General features: G+C 42.5%; 1 protein-coding gene across 4 annotated transcripts in view; it reads right to left on the reverse strand.

The window, feature by feature from the left end:
- CPEB2 (cytoplasmic polyadenylation element binding protein 2) overlaps positions 1-20861 on the reverse strand; it is a 120104-nt gene that overhangs the window by 62957 nt on the left and 36286 nt on the right. For all 4 annotated transcript variants that reach the window (XM_073647375.1, XM_073647358.1, XM_073647366.1 and 1 more), the window contains exon 3: positions 6217-6307. In XM_073647375.1, coding sequence (XP_073503476.1) covers positions 6217-6307 — 91 coding nt within the window. The remainder of the gene's footprint in view (positions 1-6216; positions 6308-20861) is intronic.

Here is a 20861-nt window from a genome sequence, read left to right on the forward strand (position 1 = left end):
TGATTTCAGCCATGTATGTTTAGCTCTAAAATGCTGCGACATTTCACAGAAAAGCATACTTTAAAGGGGTATTCCCATCTCCAAAGACCCTATCCCAATACGTAGTAGGTTTATTATTATTAATAATAATAATAATAATATTAGCAAATACCTCAAATTATAAATGTAGTATAGTTCTACTTATTTGCTATGTTGCTTACCTCATGTGCAGGGCATGGCAGTAGATTAGGTATCCATGGTTATGACCACTAACAGCTAAGCTACTGCAATGCCCTTCACATGGGGTAAACCACACAGCGAATTAGAAGAACTATACTACATTTCTAATTGGAGGTATTTGCTAATGTTATTATTACACCTACTAATATGGGGATATAATCTTGCAGATGGGAATACTCTTTAAAAGCCGCTGGGGATCAAGCTGCACAGGAGACTAGTTGGACACACACGCAGGGAGAGACCCGTCACTCAAGGGCAGCGAGTGGAGAGAAGCCACTTATAATATAATATATGTTTTTCTCTGAGACGCCGCAGCATTTCTGAGTCAAACATACATGGATCATGCAGCCAGTGTCTGATATGCGCTGCCCGTGGATCGAGCAGCATGTATTAGGTTCCCTTTAAGCATCTTATATTACACACCTGGAGGTGGAATACCGATCTTACCGTTAGTGAATGTTAATGAGGTTTATGAACTTAGCACAATAATATTCCAAGGGTCATATTATTGTCAGGCAATGTTCACCTTTGTAGTGGTTTCCATTTACAACAGAAGCCGCAATGTAGGGTTGTCCATTAGATCCCGACAATGCTAAACAAATCCTAATAGAGTACAATTGGTTCCAACAGGATCCAGTGTGGTTTCCGCTATTAGAAAAGCAACTATAGTGTTGTATATTCCAGAACAGACCGTCAACTGAGGCGGCACTGAGGAACCACCGGAGGTGTAAAGCGCGTCCACCTAAATTAATTCATCCATAAATTATATCTGCTGCAATGGGATATGGGGACGCATGGTCCTGCCTGCTAATCCTCCTTGCCACAGTTTAATGACTATTCTGCACATTATATAGGAATTAATGTTATATCAATTCTTTCCCGAAATGCTTTTGCTTCCACACCACAACCCATCTCCTTAGGTCAGCTTCACCCATCCGACATTCACGGTCCGCGTTCAGATCAGTCCCGATCTCAGCAGCCTTATATAGGCCAATAACCCAGTGATTTGGTGGCTGGTTCTGACATGGCGCTCGGTGCCCAGACCATGAATATCGGATGTGTGCAACCAGCCGTCTACAGTTCTGGAGCATATTCAAGGCCTCCACTAAAAGCGTCTGTTCTTCTGGAGAGCTCGGCATGACTATGTATGAAAAAGCGAAAATTGGGAATATTGCTGGTTTCTTTACATGGATTTTTGGTGCAAAACACAAAGGAGAATAATAAGTTTACTATTATGAAAATATCATCTTCTTCATTTTTGGTTTGTGGTCACCAGGTATGGGAAATACGATCATATCTTACAAATAATCTATACTTAGATCATTTCATAAAAAGCAGACTAGAGATTATGTGTCATATAAACCAAAACATACGGATGTGAGAGGTTTCAGTTATACAACCACAGCAGATACTGTAGATAAGACGTGGAATTTGGTGGAGTCAGTTACAGGCCTGAAATCTCTTCTATAGTGATGGTTGAAAGGGAGTCTGCCAGCACAAAATGACTGTTCAAACCAAGCACAAGTTCACACTTGGCATGGCCACTTCAGTTTACCTTCCTACCTACTTGTCTTCCATCTATCTCTGCACTCCTCTTCTTCTGACTTTATAGAGCCGGAGAAAGGATGGATGGAAAAAAAGTAAGTGGGAAGGTGCACTGAACCGTTCTGCTTTGTTTGAACAGTCATTTTGTGCTGACAGACTACCTTTAACAACCTCGGCCACTGTTTTGGAGAGCAGAGAATTATGAGAGAGCCAAACCACTTTCCTCATACTTGCATCTAACTAAAAAAATCAGTTTGTCTCATCAAAGACAATCCATTACTAGGGATGGGCAGACCCGTGGGAGATCTCTCTCTCCGGACTGCCAAACTGTAAAACGGACTTCCAGGAGAAGTCCATGTTCGGAGTTCTGCATTGGACACCTAGTCCAGTACGGACCCTAAACTTTACAGTTAGGGTTCGCTCATCTCTATCCTTTACGATACCCTCAGCAAAACAGCTGATTTGGTTAGTGGACATGGCGGTGTCATGGGTTTATCAGGTGTAAGAGATAGTCGCTCTGGATCTGGCTATAGAAGGTCACTGCACTTGGCATTACAAAAGCCTTCTTAATCCTTCTGCTGATTGACACACCCTTGCATGGGAGTTAAAAACACTCAGTGTGCCTGAGTTATAATTTTAGATAGGGTCAAGCTGCCCTTCTTCTCAGAGGAACAAAAATCTATATTGAACAAACCTATCTCTTTGGAAGTGGTCACGAGTACAATTAAGAAACTAAAACCAAATTAAGCACCTGGCCCAGATGGATACACAAATTAATTTTTCAAATCTTTAAGGGAGGAAATCTCCCCATTATTGGAATCAATCTTCAACAAAATATCTCAAAGCGATCCCATTTTTCCTTCTGCAAACACGGCATACATCAAATTGTTACTAAAACCAGACAAAGACCCGTTATCCCCCAGCTCGTACAGACCAATCTCTCTCACCAATACTGACATTAAGATCATATCTAAAATAATGGCCGACAGACTGGTGGCCTCCAGTTTACCCCATCTCATATCTCCCGCCCAGGCAGGTTTTGTAAAAGGTCGCTCTGCCACGCTGAAGATCAGAAAAGTACTATTGGCACTGGATAAAATAAACTCCTCATCTAACTCAAAAGGCTCCCCAGCGATTGTTTCATTGGACGCGGAAAAGGCATTTGATAACATAAATTGGGAGTAGCTATACAAAGTCTTAACAAAAATGTTATCAACAGGCCCCTTCTTTAATTACATACACAATTTCTATTCGTCCGCAAGGGCTCAGGTATACACCCCGGGTTTCTTGTCCACTCCCTTTCCCCTTGAGAAGGGAACGAGACAAGGTTGTCCGTTGTCCCCCCTACTCTTCAACTTAGCTCTGGAGCCCATAGTCCATATTCTGTCTGATCCAAGCACTTTCTCAGGTATCCAGTTTACTAGGAGATCAATTCAGGAGGCTTTTTTTTGCAGATGACGTCATTCTATTTATGTCTGATCCCATTCAACATTTGCCAATAGTGTTTGACTTGCTTAAAAATTTTGGTTCTTATTCTGGGTTTAAAATTAATGTTAAAAAGTGTGAAATACTCTCATTAACCGAGAAGGGAATAAAACTCTGCCCAAATGGGTCTTTAAAAGTTATATCCTTAGCAACCTCCTAGATCACCTACCTGGGAATTAAAATAGGTTGCTCGCCTTCATCTGTATACACCTTCAACTATCCCCCTCTTATAAAAAAAATCATTAGCCAATTAAAGTCATGGCAAGATTTGCCCTTATCTTTTATGGGTAGGGCACATTTGGTAAAAATGATCAGTACAGCCAGGATTATGTATCAACTACAAACCTTACCATTACCCCTGAAACACACGGATGTAACTATACTCAATAGAGCCTTCAGTCACTTTATTTGGAAAGGAAAACGTCCTAGGATTAGTCTGAACAAACTTATGGCTTCCAAAGACGACGGAGGCATTGATTTTCCAAGCATCAGAAATTACAATCTTGCCTGCCTCTTTCGTTACATAATACACTGTGTTCCAAATTATTATGCAAATAATATTTTCTCAGATTTTCCCAAATTACCTATATGAATTGCAGTCATTGTAATTTTCCAGTCAAATAACTATTAGAGTACAATTGAAAGGTTTTTGTACAAACTGCCTATGATAACAGTATATTTTAAAAAAAATAAAAAACTCAAACTGCACTCAAAATGCATGTTCCAAATTATTATGCACAGCAGAGTTTTCAACCTTTTCATTTTAATAAAGAACAAAAAAATGGTCATTTTTGCAATTATAATCATTAGCAGGTTATTAGAAACTGAAATCAAACAGTTTTCAACTCAAAACTTTATTCTAGGTGATGTTACATTTGCATATAGGACCGCTTGTTCGAAAGGAGCTTCTGAACTCTCTCGTCCATTGAATTTGTCAGGTTTTGGATGGTTTCTGCTTCAATTGTTTTGCATGAGGACAGAATACCCTCCCAGAGCTGTTGCTTAGATGTGAACTGCCTCCCGCCATCATAGACACTCCTTTTGATGATGCTCCAGAGGTTCTCAATGGGGTTGAGGTCAGGGGAGCATGGGGGCCGCACCATAAGTTTGTCCCCTTTTATGCCCACAGCAGCCAGAGATGCAGATGTGTTATGTGCAGCATGAGACGGGGCATCCAACTGAGCAGAGATGGATGACATGTTCCGAGTGTTTGGAAAGATATAAGCTACCTCCCCAACATTATTTCCAATATGAACAAATCAAACTCTCCATTATGGCCAATTTAAAAGACGTTACCTTTGAGGTTTCCCAAAACGAGTTGGATGTCATTTTGCTATCTCCAATGGGTACCCCTTCAATAGCTGTTCTTTATTCTGAATGAGGTCTAATCTGCTAGGGGTGCACCCGGACATTTTTTTTAAATATTGGAGGAAATACAGTAGTTGGAGGATGTGGAGAATCCCGATAAGGTCAGGACAGGTTGGAATTTATTAAGAAAACACATTATAAATGAAGCGTGGAGAGAAACTCAGTATAAAATTATACATGGGGCCATTTATGCCTTTAAAGATCCACTATCAAATAGGCTAACTGCAGGTCCTAAATGCCACCATCCATATTCCGACCTTATACACAGTCTTTGGTTATGCCCCGCGTCAGTATCATATTGGGGACAGGTATTGGATATTATTAACACCATTTTGGGTCCAGGATATACCCTCTCTCCTTATCTAGCCTTGTTGCACTTCTGGAGTAACACAGAAAACCCTGGTGGGAAGATAGGAGGCCCACCCAAATTGCTTCACACCCTGCTTATACTGGCAAAAGAATTGTTACGTAAATATTGGCTAGACCCCAACACTCCCCCCATTGCAGAATTGACAGCTCAAATGAAACATTTTATGGGAGTGGAGCAACAAAACCCACCTTAGTAATAAGGAAACGCAAGCTGGCAAATTTCTTCCAAAATGGAAGCAGTTTATTGTGAACTGTTGCTCAATAAATGAAAAAAAGATGGTGGAAGCCTTCACTTCTACAGCTTGGTATTTATTGGAGGATCTTAAAAATAGCCTGGGACCACTACGCTTAAATTAAAGAAGGGGAAGAAAGAATAGGATAGAGAAATCATTAGGTAAGGGTTTATAGTATGAGTATAGAAGGATTACTTCATCACGATGGCTTCAATAAGATAGAATATTATGTCAGCTTAGTTGATGTAAGTTATAAAGTTATATGGTTCTTAATTCTTGTATTGTTTGTATTAGCAGTCAATCCTATGAGCACTGTCATATACCCAGTCTGCGTACGGGTATCTGATTATCGTCTTTAATTTGGTTTGTTCTTATGTTTTATGAAAATACCAATAAGAATTATATAATAAAAAAAACACTCAGTTTGCTCCAGGCAATAGCCGGTGATACTTCTATGTACCTTTGTGCAGGCTTGGAGCACTAGCAGTTGGCTAGCTTCTTCTCTGGTGCCCTTGGAGGACAGTTGGCGTTATCTCTCTGGTGTCTGCTCAAGCTAAGTTTATCCCCTTTGTTTGTCTACCTTGTTGTCTTTAATTTGTAGTGGGGCCTGACCAGTGCTCACCTCTCCCCCTCCCTAACTAGGGCCTACCTCTAGGGACATTCAGGGTTTAGGGTCCTGCTCGGCAATAGGTGTGGAACCTATATAGGGATAGTAGGGTAGACATGGTGATATTAGATCTGCCTAAGGGTCTCCACTCCCCCTTTCCTTAGTGTTTGGGCTTCCTCCCCCTCTTTCCTTCGTGTTGCACTTAGTCTTTCCCACACCTTGCGAGACAGGCGGTCAGCCACGCATTTCCCCTTCAGGGCAAATGTATAATTACGTGGCCACCATTTAGAGGAGTCCGAGTCCATGTAATCAATAAGAACCCTGACAACATATGAACATATAAGCCACAGACAATAACACGATGCTACAAGTGACGTCACGTCTACTCACCTTTTAAGGGATCATGTTCGGCTCTCATTATTTCAATGAGGGAGTTTTCCAATGAGTGCATATTCAAGCTGTCGTACATTCGGCTACGATCCTACAAGAGAAAAGCAGATCTGTATTAATATTTTGCCGCATACAAGTATAATTTAGATTGCCTGGCGGTGAAAAAGTAGAAGGACAGTGATTCCTTTGAAACGCGTTGGATTTTGTGGCCGCTCTGAGGCTCTCTGAGCAGTGTCTTCACCCTAACTATTCCCCCCCCCGTGTGCAGCATCAGATAGCGGCGTAGCTTCCGGCCGGTGCACGCCGCGGGTGAGCGCCAGCTGAAGATTCACGGTAAGGAGCATCTCTGGGAGGACGCTCCCATTACAGCCTTTTTCACCGCCAAGCATTATACGAGGATTCCAGGACCCACCACAATATAGGAGGACAAAGCAAACGACACAGGTACTTTAACCATTGTGCTATCCACTGCACTGGTTCATATGTAGTGTCTAATTGGATGGTTTTATCAGTTTTCTCTGTGATCCCTATAGCAGCACAATAGGGGATTGCAGGTGCAGGGATTTTTTTTTTCCATTTTATTATTGACACTATTGTAGGTAGGTCTATTACGGCATTAGCCACATTACTCCTGACATATGTCTACCCTGGTGTTCTAGATTCTTTCAGACACTTATTTTTGACGTCTGCGAGCGCGGTAGTATATACTCCTTTCACTACATTTATCCCCACAGGCGGGTGATCACACGAAACCTGCTCTACTACCAGCAGCTGCATTTCTTCTAGTAATTGTATAGCGCGAGTGGGTGGTGATTTTTAATAATTTAGATTGCGTATAAGGTGGTATTTCGGCCTGGTATGCAGCACAATGCCAGTAGAAAGCTGATAAAGTCATCAATATTTTACAGTAGAGAATATAAGTGATACACACATTTTTTTCTTTATATCTATCGACAAGGTAAGAATTCTGAAAAGAAAATCTACTTTATAGCCGGGCCTCTATGTAGGTAGCAGACCTCTGACAACCAGAAAATAAATTATCGGCCTGGTTAAAATATAAACACAGAAAACTAAATCCGGTGGGAAAATCGTCCCTTAAACATAAGGCGTATGGAGGAAGGGCTATTTATAACAGGGAGGAAGCACCACGTCAGGATCTCATTACTATAGGCTGCAAAATACCAATGAAGCGGGATCGAAGGGAAGAACTCTCTGTATCTACAATGGCTTGCTGTTAGATTTTTGTAGAATTTGGTATTTTCTTTAGTGTAATACATAACAATGGATATTTTTAAAATATGTTGGATACACGTGTCAAGCTCTGGCCCGTGGGCCAAATTTGACCTGCAGGGTGGCAATATTTGGCCCGTGACACTGGCACAGCCCCCCTCTTCCCTCGTCATTGCGCCTTCAACCGTATTGTCATCCTAACCGGAGCAGCGGGGGACCGGGGTAGATGTATTTTATTATTTTTTTTTTATTTTATGTGGGGCCATTATACTGTATGGTGCACTATGTGGGCCCATTATACTGTATGGAGGACTATGTGGGGCCATTATACTGTATGGAGGACTATGTGGGGCCATTATACTGTATGGTGCACTATGTGGGCCCATTATACTGTATGGAGGACTATGTGGGCCCATTATACTGTATGGAGGACTATGTGGGCCCATTATACTGTATGGAGGACTATGTGGGGCTATTATACTGTATGGAGGACTATGTGGGCCCATTATTCTGTATGGAGGACTATGTGGGGCCCATTGTACTGTACGGAGGGCTATGTGGGCCCATTATTCTGTATGGAGGACTATGTGGGGCTATTATACTTATGGAGGACTATGTGGGGCCATTATACTGTATGGAGGACTATGTGGGGCCATTATACTGTATGGAGCACAATGTGGGGCCATTATTCTGTATGGAGGACTATGTGGGGCCATTATACTGTATAGAGGACTATGTGGGGCGATTATACTGTATGGAGGACTATGTGGGGCCATTATACTGTATGGAGGATTATGTGGGGCCCATTATTCTGTATGAAGCACTATGTGGGGCCATTATACTGTATGGAGTACTGTGTGGTGCCAGTATTCTGTATGGAGGACTATATGGGGCCCATTATACTGTATGGAGGACTATGTGGGGCCATTATACTGTATGAAGTACTATGTGGGGCCATTATTCTGTATGAAGTACTGTGTGGTGCCATTATTCTGTATGGAGGAATATGTGGGGCCATTACACTGTATGAAGGACTATGTGGGGCCCATTATACTGTATGGAGGACTACAAAGAAAAAACCTGGGAGTCTGAACTGAAACGTAAATTGATGTGCATGCAAAATGTAAATGCATCTTCACATAAGGCCACTAGACAGAGAAAAACCAAAGACAAGCAAAATACCCAAATAACTAGGTTTTAATATTAGAGTTAGGACTGTCCCATAAGGGTTGCCGTGACGTTGCGGGATGGCTTTTACAATATTTAGATCAAAATTTATGTTAACCAAATACCCGTTATTATTTATCATTATTTTTATGCACTGTGCGATTTATCCATTTACTTCTAGTTATTTGGGTATTTTGCTAATCTTTGGTTTTTCTCTGTCTAGTGGCCTTATGTGAACATGCATTTACATTTTGCATGCACATCAATTTAAGTTTCAGTTCAGACTCCCAGGTTTTTTCTTTGTAGTTTAGTGAGCTTCAGTGCATATAAGGGTGTGGCCGCCCTTTGTCTGAGCTGAAAGGTTCATTCTGCCTCTCAGGTCCATGCTTCTACTAGGAGTTCAGTCTCTCTGCCCTTATCCATATGTATGTCACTTGACAAATGGTAAGGTTTTAGTATTAGAGTTAGGACTGTCCCATAAGGGTTGCCGTGACGTGGCGGGATGGCTTTTACATTATTTTGATCAAAGTTTATGTTAACTTTACTAAATACCCTTTATTATTTATCATTATTTTTATGCACTGTGAGATTTATCCATTTACTTCTAGTTATTTGGGTATTTTGCTTGTTTTTGGTTTTTCTCTGTATATGGACAACTATGTGGGGTCCATTATTCTGTATGGAGGACTATGTGGTGCCATTATACTGTATGAAGCACTACGTGGGGCCATTATACTGTATGAAGCACTATGTGGGGCCATTATACTGTATGGAGGACTATGTGGGGCCATTATACTGTATGGTGGACTATGTGGGGTCATTAAACTGTATGGAGTACAGCGTGGTGCCATTATTCTGTATGGAGGACTATGTAGGACCATTATACTGTATGGAGGACTATGTTGGGCCATTATTCTGTATGAAGGACTATGTGGGGCCATTATTCTGTATGAAGGACTATGTGGGGCCCATTATTCTGTATGGAGGACTATGTTGGGTCATTATACTGTATGGAGGACTATGTTGGGCCATTACACTGTATGGAGGACTATGTGGGACCATTATTCTGTATGGAGGACTATGTGGGGACCAATATTCTGTATGGAGGACTATGTGGGGCCCATTATACTGTATGGAGGACTATGTGGGGCCATTATACTGTATGGAAGACTATGTGGGGCCCATTGTACTGTACAGAGAACTATGTGGTGCCATTATTCTGAATGGAGGACTATGTGGAGCCATTATATTGTATGGCGGAATATGTAGGGCCCATTATTCTGTAAGGAATGATAAGGAAAAACTTCCTCAATTGTAGACATGTTTTTAATAAATATCAAGGTTGGCCCGTGACTTTGTTCAAGTTTTTAATTTTGGCCCACGGTGTATTTGAGTTTGACATCCCTGTTATAGGGTGAACACAGAGGAAAGGGGATGTGCAGCAGAAAAAAAGATGGTGTTGTACCCAGTCACGATTCACTCAAACGATCGGTCTTGCTGTCTAGCACTTTTCTAAATCACATAGTTATTATATTTTATACAAAAATGGTAAAAATTAAAAAAAAAAAAAAAGATATGCTAGACTTGTGGATTTTGCGGCTTTCCTTTCCATTCATTGTGAGTTTTTCCATGTGATCTATTGTGGGCTGTTTTCAAATTCTCACACCCAAGAATACGCAGCCATTTCTTCACTTCCAGTGTGTCCTGTTAGGTAATGGAAGGAACAAGTGTATGACGATGGGAAAAGGGGGAAAGCCAAACAACTATGGAAAAGGAGAGTGGAGACCCCCTAGGCAGATCTAACAACACCCTGACTCCGCTATCGTCCCTAAATAATTTACGCACCTATCGCCGAGCAGGAAACCTAATCCCTAACTGACCCTAGAGCTAGGCCCTAGGTAGGGAGGGGAAGGGGTGAGCACTACTCAGCCCCACTGCAACTAAAGACAAACAAGGAAAACAGACAAGGGGATACACTTAGCTTTGAGAAGACACTAGAGAGAGCATGACAACAATCCACCAAGAAACTCCAAGAAGAAACTAGCTGACTGCTAGAACTCCAGGCCTCAGCAGAGGAAAATAGTTCTATCACCGGGGACTCTCTGGAGACACTGAGGGTTTTTAAATATCAAGCAAGGGTGTGTCAATTAGCAGCAGAAGTTGCAGATCACTGCTGGGTCCTAGCGAGAGAAGGATACCACTACACTTCAGAGATGAAAGGATCAAGAAGGTGTCTGCAAAGCCAAGCCCAGCGACCATCTACAGCTGGACCCAGAATGACTGTCTGTCAAACCTGACACACCCGTGACATGGTGGTGGGACTGGTATCTTATCAAGCATTTATGAAGCTAAGGAGAACATAAAGCACAAAGAGGATCTTATCCAGATAATGCAGAGTAGGTAAACATGTAGTTGTTTGCTCAGCTGGTGGTGTGTTGTGTTGATACAACCACTGTATAGCGTGAAAATATAAGCTGCTGCAGTATCCATGGGGATTCAAAGTGCCGAATTACCCAGAAAGAGAGGGCTTTAGCGCTGCTGGATTGCCAAACGCTTGCATCCGAAGACAAGAGGTTAATAAAAATAGTTTATTGTCAACGCGATTCAAAGTCAAACCGACATTAAATACTTCTATGTGGTTGTCCTGATGAAGGAGTCGGTTTGACTTTGAAATGCGTTGACAAACTATTTTTATTAACCCCTGGTCTTCGGATCCATGCTTTTGGCAATCCAGCAGTGCAGTTAAACTCCAATTGTTCCTAGTAATTTGATATCAAAAATTTATGGCATAATCTATGTCTAAGATTAGATTACATCATTGAAATGTGTTTAAAAATAGTAAGTTGTACTTGTTAAGCCAGTTTCACACGTCTGACATTCATGATCTGAGTCGATGTCCAGACTGACCGCCCACTCGACAGTCTCATATATGTTAACGAGACTGTTGAGTCCAGGTCAGAAGATCCGCGGCCGATCCTGAGTTTGTCATACTGTGAAGGTTGGACATCAGTGAAACTGGCCTTGGTATACTAATTATTACAGGTGCCATGATCTTCAGATATGCCTTCTAGTTAAAGATTTAACAGCTCCATTTTTAGTCCTGTGACTTCTTCTTACACAGCACTGGAAGTAAAGAAACTGTGATAACTGAAGTATATTAATAAGGCATATGGCTGCTTCAAGCACTTTCAAGTATTTTTTAACTGGACAAACCCTTTCATTAGTTTGTGCATGTTAAATTGGCCGCATCTTGAAATAGTGGCTGCACAGCTGAATAAAACTTAGTTTTTATTTTTTTAATTTCTCCTCTCTGTTGCGGATATATTAGCTTCTAAAGTTTAGGTTCGAATTTATGTTGCAGCTCAACTAGGCAATACCAGAGATTTGTCTCTGGGGGCGTGTGCTTGTTCCTCTGCATGAGGTTGACCAATCATAAGCAGGCGGCATCATTCAGGGGAGAAATGAACACGCCCTCCTCTCCTCACTGATCTCTGCAGCTACTGTGCAGAGATACAGTAGAGTTGAGTTAAGTATTACTACAAACACTTCCAGATCTCATCTCACAGTGCTACTCCACACTGACTACTATGAGATGAGATCTGGAAGTGTTTGATTGTTGGGGAAAATTTTGATCCCGCATATCAGATTTCGGACTGCCCACCATATTGTTCTCTCTGAGATCAGTCGGGGGCTGATGAAGTGTCAGCTGGTGGCTCTTTCACTGAGAATCCAGGAGTGTTGGCCAAGTGAATGTTCCTGTGTATAGAACAGCTGGCTGAGATGGCTGTCACCTGCACGATCAGTCAAACAACTGTTCAACCAACAGCCATCTAATATGTCAAAGGACTCTCAAAAAAAAAAAAAAAAAAAATGCCATACAGACATTATCTCTATGGCATCAGTTTTTAACAGATTCATTGCAAAGATTACATAGGAAACAGTACTAGGCCTTTAATTTTTTTTTTTAATTTTGGATGTAAAAAATCAGATTTTATATGGATGGATCAAATCTCATATGAATGTCAAAAACAGACATATGGATGACAAGCGAACCACAATAAATCGTCCAATTTTGGGGGACAAAGTACAGAAGAAGGGCACCATCTGTAGGGTATCTTTTTTTTACTGATTCTTTGCATTTAATAACATAGAAAGGTCTTAAAAAAAGCTTAACAAATGAGTAAAAAAAATCCGATGACATATGAATGTAATAAAACAAACGGGTGATAATACGGATGACATTTCTGACATACTCATCTGAACATAGGCTTAGCCAGAAATCTGAAATGAATGGAAACTGTTTTGGGATGGATCCGGCACAGGGTCATGACGCAGATATGAACAGGGCCATAGCGGTGTTTCCCCGGGGACAGTATACGGAGTGAGGGTAAATGACGTGCACTATATAAAACCCAAAAGCCGTATTTAAGGAGCTACCGCTGAGTGGAGAAGTTAAATCGAACTTGAAGGCAACAATTTCTGAGCTGGAATCGAATTTCAAAGAAAGATAATCAGATTATCCTTATTAATCTGCTGCGGGCTCCGCTCGGCTGTCCGCAGTACAGAGGGGCATTGTGGTGGGAGACTACAAGTCAGCGCTCCATAAAATCTGCGGCCAGTGACAGCGCCCACATCAGGCCCTGAGCAATCACAGCCGTCTAATTACAAGCCATTTAATGAGTCCTTTGGAAATGAAGGTCAGTATAATAATACAGCACTGTGACATACCAGATAGTAAAGCGATAACGGGGCTGGCGGCAGCACAATCCATAGCGCTGTACACAGATTACTACTGCTCCCTATACCGAGCGCTGTACACAGATTACTACTGCTCCCTATACCGAGCGCTGTACACAGATTACTACTGCTCCCTATACCGAGCGCTGTACACAGATTACTACTGCTCCCTATACCGAGAGCTGTACAGATTACTACTGCTCCCTATACCGAGCGCTGTACACAGATTACTACTGCTCCCTATACCGAGAGCTGTACACAGATTACTACTGCTCCCTATACCGAGCGCTGTACACAGATTACTACTGCTCCCTATACCGAGCGCTGTACACAGATTACTACTGCTCCCTATACCGAGCGCTGTACACAGATTACTACTGCTCCCTATACAGAGCGCTGTACACAGATTACTACTGCTCCCTATACCGAGCGCTGTACACAGATTACTACTGCTCCCTATACCGAGCGCTGTACACAGATTACTACTGCTCCCTATACCGAGCGCTGTACACAGATTACTACTGCTCCCTATACCGAGCGCTGTACACAGATTACTACTGCTCCCTATACCGAGCGCTGTACACAGATTACTACTGCTCCCTATACCGAGCGCTGTACACAGATTACTACTGCTCCCTATACCGAGCGCTGTACACAGATTACTACTGCTCCCTATACCGAGCGCTGTACACAGATTACTACTGCTCCCTATACCGAGCGCTGTACACAGATTACTACTGCTCCCTATACCGAGCGCTGTACACAGATTACTAATGCTCCCTATGCCGACCAGCATTCACAATCTAATTTCCCCATTTTAGGATGAATATACCTATCAGCATATTTTGGAGGAAACCAATGCAAAAACACAGGGAAAATTCCATTTAAATTACATTTTTTTGGTCGGATTCAAACCCAGCACCCCGATGCCACAGAGCCAAAATCTGTGCTGCCTTGATTGATGGTTCAGTATGTGACGGCTCTCACTAGATAATAGTGGCCCTGAGTAACTCCCCAAATTGCCTTCCCTTAGAACATGCACACACTCATAGTCTAGCCCCTTCTGTAGTGGCTGGTGCTGTGCCAAGGAAGGCTGGCACTTTACTTGGTAACGTGGGGTATAATAGGGCCGCTGGCTACCCCCATAGTCCAGCACCTTCAGCAGTGAACTCCTGTTTTCCATTGTACTCCCATATTATGGCAGGTATTAAAGGGAATCTGTCAGCAAGTTTTTGCTAGGTAAACTGATGTAGAGGCAGAGACCCTGATTCCAGCAATTTGTCACTTACTGGGCTGCTTGTTGCAGTTTTGATAGAATCCCTGTTTTATCTGCTGCAGATCAACCAGTTCTCTGAATGCTGAGCTCTGTATATCCCCGCCCAAATCACTGATTGGCAACTTTCTGTGAACACTGTTCATAGGCATAAGCCTGCCAATCAGTGGTGGGGGCGGGGTTATACAGAGCAGTTGACTAGAAGGCACAAGACATCTAGTCCTCTAGTGATAATCTCCTGCTGATAAAACACTGATTTTATTGAAACAGCAATTCACAGACCAGTAAGTGACACATCCCTGGAATCAAGATCTCTGCCCCTATACAATGCTGCCCTCAGATTACATAACAAAAGCCTGCTAAGAGATTCCCTTTAAGTACCCACATATTCTGCCATGGGTGCACTCCATATATTAAAGAGTTGTAATCTGAGTGACATCACCTGGCAGATGATCCTGGGTCTCCCTGGCATTTCCTATATAGTGTTACATTGTGGTCTTATAGATGAATAAGCACCCATATAGTTCAAGAAAATATTAAGCTTGTGCTGAGTTTTGAAGTTCTCCCCATCCTATGGATATGCCCAATCTCTGGAAACAACTGCTAGGACCGATCTCCAAAACAGGGCTATCACAGTCAGTGTCATAGACAATGAAGGATAGGGGGCACACACCACCTCTGCTCCATGCTGAATGTCTCGGTCTACACATTCTTGGACTTCAGCAGTGATTTGGAAGAGTTTCTTTTATCCTATGGATAGGTAAAAACGTAAAAAAAAACCTTAAAGATCAAGATCCGCTCTTACACAGCAGTCTGTGTACCAGGAGAGTGGAGGTGGGGAGGGGAGTACGTATATAGTGGGGACCCCTTCAATTATGTTATATGAAAGGAGGAGAACAAAGGCTTTCATCTAATGTCACATTAGTCACGGTTCATCCTCGCCAATGCAAATCTAATGGTCCGTGAAAAAAATCTAATTGATAAGAGAAGTTTCAGAAATCTTTTTGTATGTAAAAATAAACAGTATGGTGATAAAACCTGATGACACACTGATCAATCACTGACGAGACTCTGATCAATCAATGACGAGACTCTGATCAATCACTGACGAGACTCTGATCAATCAATGACGAGACTCTGATCAATCACTGACGAGACTCTGATCAATCAATGACGAGACTCTGATCAATCACTGACGAGACTCTGATCAAACACTGACGAGACTCTGATCAAACACTGACGAGACTCTGATCAATCACTGATGACACTGATCAATCACTGACGAGACTCTGATCAATCACTGACGAGACTCTGATCAAACACTGACGAGACTCTGATCAAACACTGACGAGACTCTGATCAAACACTGATGACACACTAAAAATTTGAATGAGGTCTAAGGGAACATTCACATTACTCACTGAACACACAGAAGATCCAATGTCCAAAAAAAATCACCAAAAAGGGTTAAAAAAGCACTATTTCTAGTCTGTTTCACATTATTTCAACTGACTTCACAGTAACATAATGTAAAAAAATGTAAAAACATAATTTTCTGAAAAAAGCAATAACAGGGTAGTATGGGATCAGAAAACATGGCCGCTTTTTTCCAAAATCAGCACCACACTTGTCCTAAGGCTGCGGCCCTACTATCAGTATTCGGCCCCACTATCAGTATTTGGTCAGTATTCGGTCAGTATTTTTTCTCAGGAGTGGGAGCCAAAACCAGGTGAGGAACAATCAGAGAAAATGTATAATAGAAACAAGTCACCAATTCTGCATTTATCACCCACTCCTGGTTTTGTCTCCCACTCCTGAGAAAAAATACTGGCCAAATACTGATAGTGGGGCCGTGGCCTAAGGTTGAGTCTGGTATTGCAGAAGTGAATGAAGCTGACCTGCAGTACCATACATAACCTTTGAATAAGTGTGGCGCTGTTTTGAAAGCAAGCAGCAATGGTTTTCTGGTCCTATAAATCCCTCTGATTGTCAGCTGTATTCCTACATAGTGCAGCCATGGCGCTGCTGAGAGTTCTTGTCACATTCTACATTCTACTGTAATTGGGGTTTATCTTTTACTGGATTACTGGACGTCAGATTAGAGGACCCTGACTGGGCCTCTATATAATGTATAGGGTATGACTGCGGCTGATGATGCTCCTGGCCCTGACAGCACACAGTGTCCGCGTAGCAGCAGCAGCAGCAGCGGAGCAGTGCCAGCCGCAGTGTGACAGCAGAGGGAGGAGCGCTGCAGCTGAGCGAGCCATGGCAGAAGGACAGCTCAAGGTGAACGGCCACAGAAGCACAAGCATCCATATTTACTTACCGGGACCAAAATAGCATGTGCACCGCAACATATGGGAGCGCATTTACAAGCACAAAGCCAGACATTAAGAGGAGAACTTCACCCCCCACTATAAAATATACATGGAAATGACACTTTATACACAGCAGCATCAGGGAATCTTGGTGTCCCTTCAAATATCCACAATAGCCTCCTTCTTATCCAAGTTAAGTACATTAAAGGGTCTGTCCGGGCCTTTCATACAGATAACCTATCCATAGAAATGGGGGTCCGACACATGGCCCTCCCACCTATCAGCTGTTTACTATGTAGATAGTGTACAGAACAGCACAGCTCCATACACTCCGCAGTGGTCGCTCCCAGGTACTGCAGCTCAGCTCCCATTCACTTCAGTGGGACAGATCATCAAAAAACCCTCCTTTTATTGACATTTTATTTTTTTAAATCAAGGATGAAGGCGGAATCTGCCTCCGCTCCATCGCTGCCACTCGTCCGTCTGCAGAAGAGATGACGTCCGGATCACCGGTCTCCTTACAGCTGAAGCCACCAGAGATTGGTGACTGGGTTGAGAGGTCATCTCTTCCAGTCCAGGGCAGGAGGTCGGAGTGTCATAGCTGGAGAGTAGGGCAAATCATGGCTACTTGGTTTCTTTTAATATCCCTTCCACCAGCTAGCTTTTAAAAATGCCCAGAAAGCCCATTTAAGGTCTCACATACCTGGCTGTATTACAGATCTGGTACCAGAATCAAACTTTTGGAATAATGTTCGGGTAGGGTGTTCGGGTAGGGTATCGAATTCTTGTTGTCACATTTTTTAGAAGCACATAAAAAGATAAGTAAATGGGAGAAGAGAAATCCGACAATTCTGAATCTTCACAGTAGCGAGGATCCAATTTTAAAGACCCTGTTTGGTGGCACGAAGTCCCTCTAAGGCAATGGCCCGGACTGTACCCCCCAAGCTCAAGAGAGGGCCCCATGAACAGAAGCAGGGCCTAAACTTAGGTTTGTTAGGGGTCATCTGTTCGGAGGAGTCTTTAGAGCGGGAAACTTAGAGGGAGAAGGGCAAGGATGAGGGGATTTTAAAGGGGGTTTCCCACAAACAAAAGTTGATTTTAATCAATAGATCTTGGAATAATAATAATTTCCACAATTGGATGTGTTTAAATAAAATGTTTGTGTGCTGAGATAATCTTATAAATGTGCCCCTGCTGTGTACTGTGTAATGGCTGTGTCTGACCGTACAGGAACATGGTCTGATCATACCACAGCTCCTGGGCAGGGGAGGAAGCAAAAGAGTATACAGACAGGACAGCAGGGATCACAGCGGATTCTTTGTGAGATAAAACATTTCCCTACCTGTTTCTAAACAATATTTTACTTCAAAGAAAGAATCAGCTGTGATCCCCTGCTGTCCTGTCTGTATACTCTGTTGCTTTCTCCCTGCCCAGGAGCTGTGGTATGATCAGACCATGTTCCTTTTGTTCGTGGGAAAACTCCTTTAAGGTTTACCTGATTGGTGGATAGGTGGGGGCTATAGAGGGTATAAAAAAAAAGGTCACCAATGGGCGTCCATTTTCCGTTTGTGCCCTTTGTATCCAGAACATATTTAAAAATCTTTATAGTTTAAATCTAAAAATAGTTATAATAATGTAAATCTACATCCTATGGTTGGCTTATTACTAATCGACTAGTAACGGTACCAGCTGTACATACAGATACCTGGGGGGGCAGATACAGTAAATCAGCCCACGATGGACGGGCTAATCATCAGGGTCTATTTCCGCCATCATAATAAGTGTTATGGCAATAAAATAAACATATAATGAACAAACAAAAAGCTGCGCCAAGAAAAGCCGATAAATATTTGGGATTGCATATGGATACTTTTACCAGTGCTGATGCCACCATTAATCGCACACCTGCTACCTTCATAGCTCCTGCCAGAACCAGCCAGCTGTCCAGTGTGGCAGCCAAATGGTTAATGGGGCAGAACTCCTAATCTCTCCCAGGCTTTAGCACTTTTCCTGCACTGGACTGGAGAGATCATTTCCACACACCGGAGTCACTGAGCCTCCGGCCGCTGGTATTGCCCAACATAACGACTCTTCTAACCGAAGATTGTGAAACCCCCCCAGCAGATACACAGCGCTGATCATCCTGCCATGAAATATTCATCTCTCTCTGTCCCTCTGGAAACAAAAGGTTTTTATTGCACATTTAAGGCAATCAAGCAAGAAGCAAACAGTTGAAATTCTGCAAAACTACCCAGGCAAATAATCCTGAAACAAGTGACCTGAGCAGCGGCAGCGAGGATGCCCTTCACCGATTCATCGCCCTCTCCCTCGTTGTGCCAACAATTGGGCAGGACAGCCACCTCTGCACCCACTGAAGCCTCAGTTTTTGATCTGCCGATCTACATTTTCCCAATTCATTAAGATACATTGGTCAAATCAGTTTCACAAATTTGAGGATCGCAACTTTAAGAGAGTCCTAGGTGAATCTATTAGCCCATTGTGCTCTCGGAGATGGGAAACTAGGCAGATAGTTGGTATTTAAAGGGATTGTCCAGGATTGGGGTTCAAGTCTCCATTCGGGAGTGGGCAGGTGCGTGACCTCAAATATGCAATTTTGCATACATGTGGTCACATGCCGACTAGACATGTGAGGCCTCACTCAATACTAGTGAGTTGAGAGAGGCAGGACACGTCTAGTCGGAATGTGGACAGAAGGATGCAATTTTCATGCAAATCTGAAAGAGAATCCACATGTAACCCGAGCATATTTTGTAGCAGATCTTGCAAATTTCTGTGAGAGCACCCCTAAGGCTATGTTCACTCGTGGCGTTTTTGCAAACATTTTTTTTTTTACTCTGCCCGTAAAACCTTCACTTTTGACAGTAAAAATGCTGCTTTTTTTCAGCATTTTTGTAGTTTCACATTACTTTCTAAGAGTAAAAAAAAACTATGCAAAAACGATGAAAGAATTGACGCACAGTATATTTACGGTAACGCTGCAGTTCTCAAATTCAGTAAGGAAAAAAATTCAAGCGTGTGCACGAGATTTCTGAAATCTCAGAGCTTTTGCTGTAAAACCAGCTTCTTTTCAGGAAAAAAAAGACGCGGCAAAAACGCCAAGTGAACATAGCCTTAGGTCCCCTTCAAACATTGGTGTTTCCATGACGTGTGGCGTCTGTTTTGACACGTACCGGAGACACGTACACACACAAAGCCATTATAGTCTATGGGGCTGCGCACTTGTTTGTGTTTTCACAAGGACCGCGTGTCCGTGTACTCCACACGCTGACATGTCCCTTTTTTACCGGCAGCACAGATCATACGGACCCATACGAGATAATAGATAAATAGCTTGTAGTGGATTTAGTGGATTACGGCGGACCTGCGTGGGATTTTTTTCCTTTTTGAATAAAGTGGTGAACGAGGGAAAGTCTGGGGAGTATTTATTTCATTACAGTGATTTTGTGTGTGTGTGTTTTGTTTTATTACTGGGTTAGTAATGTCTGATAGAAGCTTCTACAGTACTAACCCCAGGGCTTGATGCCAGCTGTGTTTTTTAACACTACACAGCTGACATCAACCCCAAAAACCATCACCCCGCACCAGCACCAGGGCAATCGGGAAGAGCGAAGGCGGAGCGCCAGAATTGGTGCATCTAATGTGATGCGCCACTTCTGGGGCGACTGCGGGCTGGTATTTTTAGGCTGGGAAAGGCTCAATAACCAGGGACCTTCCCAGCCTGATAATATATCAGCTCACAACTGTTTGCTTTACCTTTGCTGGTTTCAAAAAATAGGGGTGACCCAAAGTCATTTTTTTTAATTATTTATTTATGTGGCTTAATAGAAAGCTCTACAAGCTATCTATCTATCTATCTATCTATCTATCTATCTATCTATCAATCTAGTATCTATCTATCT

The sequence above is a fragment of the Phyllobates terribilis genome, unplaced genomic scaffold (genome assembly GCF_046119375.1).
Source record: "Phyllobates terribilis strain yellow unplaced genomic scaffold, ASM4611937v1 Scaffold_1__5_contigs__length_1240528914, whole genome shotgun sequence".
In the NCBI taxonomy this organism is placed as follows: domain Eukaryota; kingdom Metazoa; phylum Chordata; class Amphibia; order Anura; family Dendrobatidae; genus Phyllobates; species Phyllobates terribilis.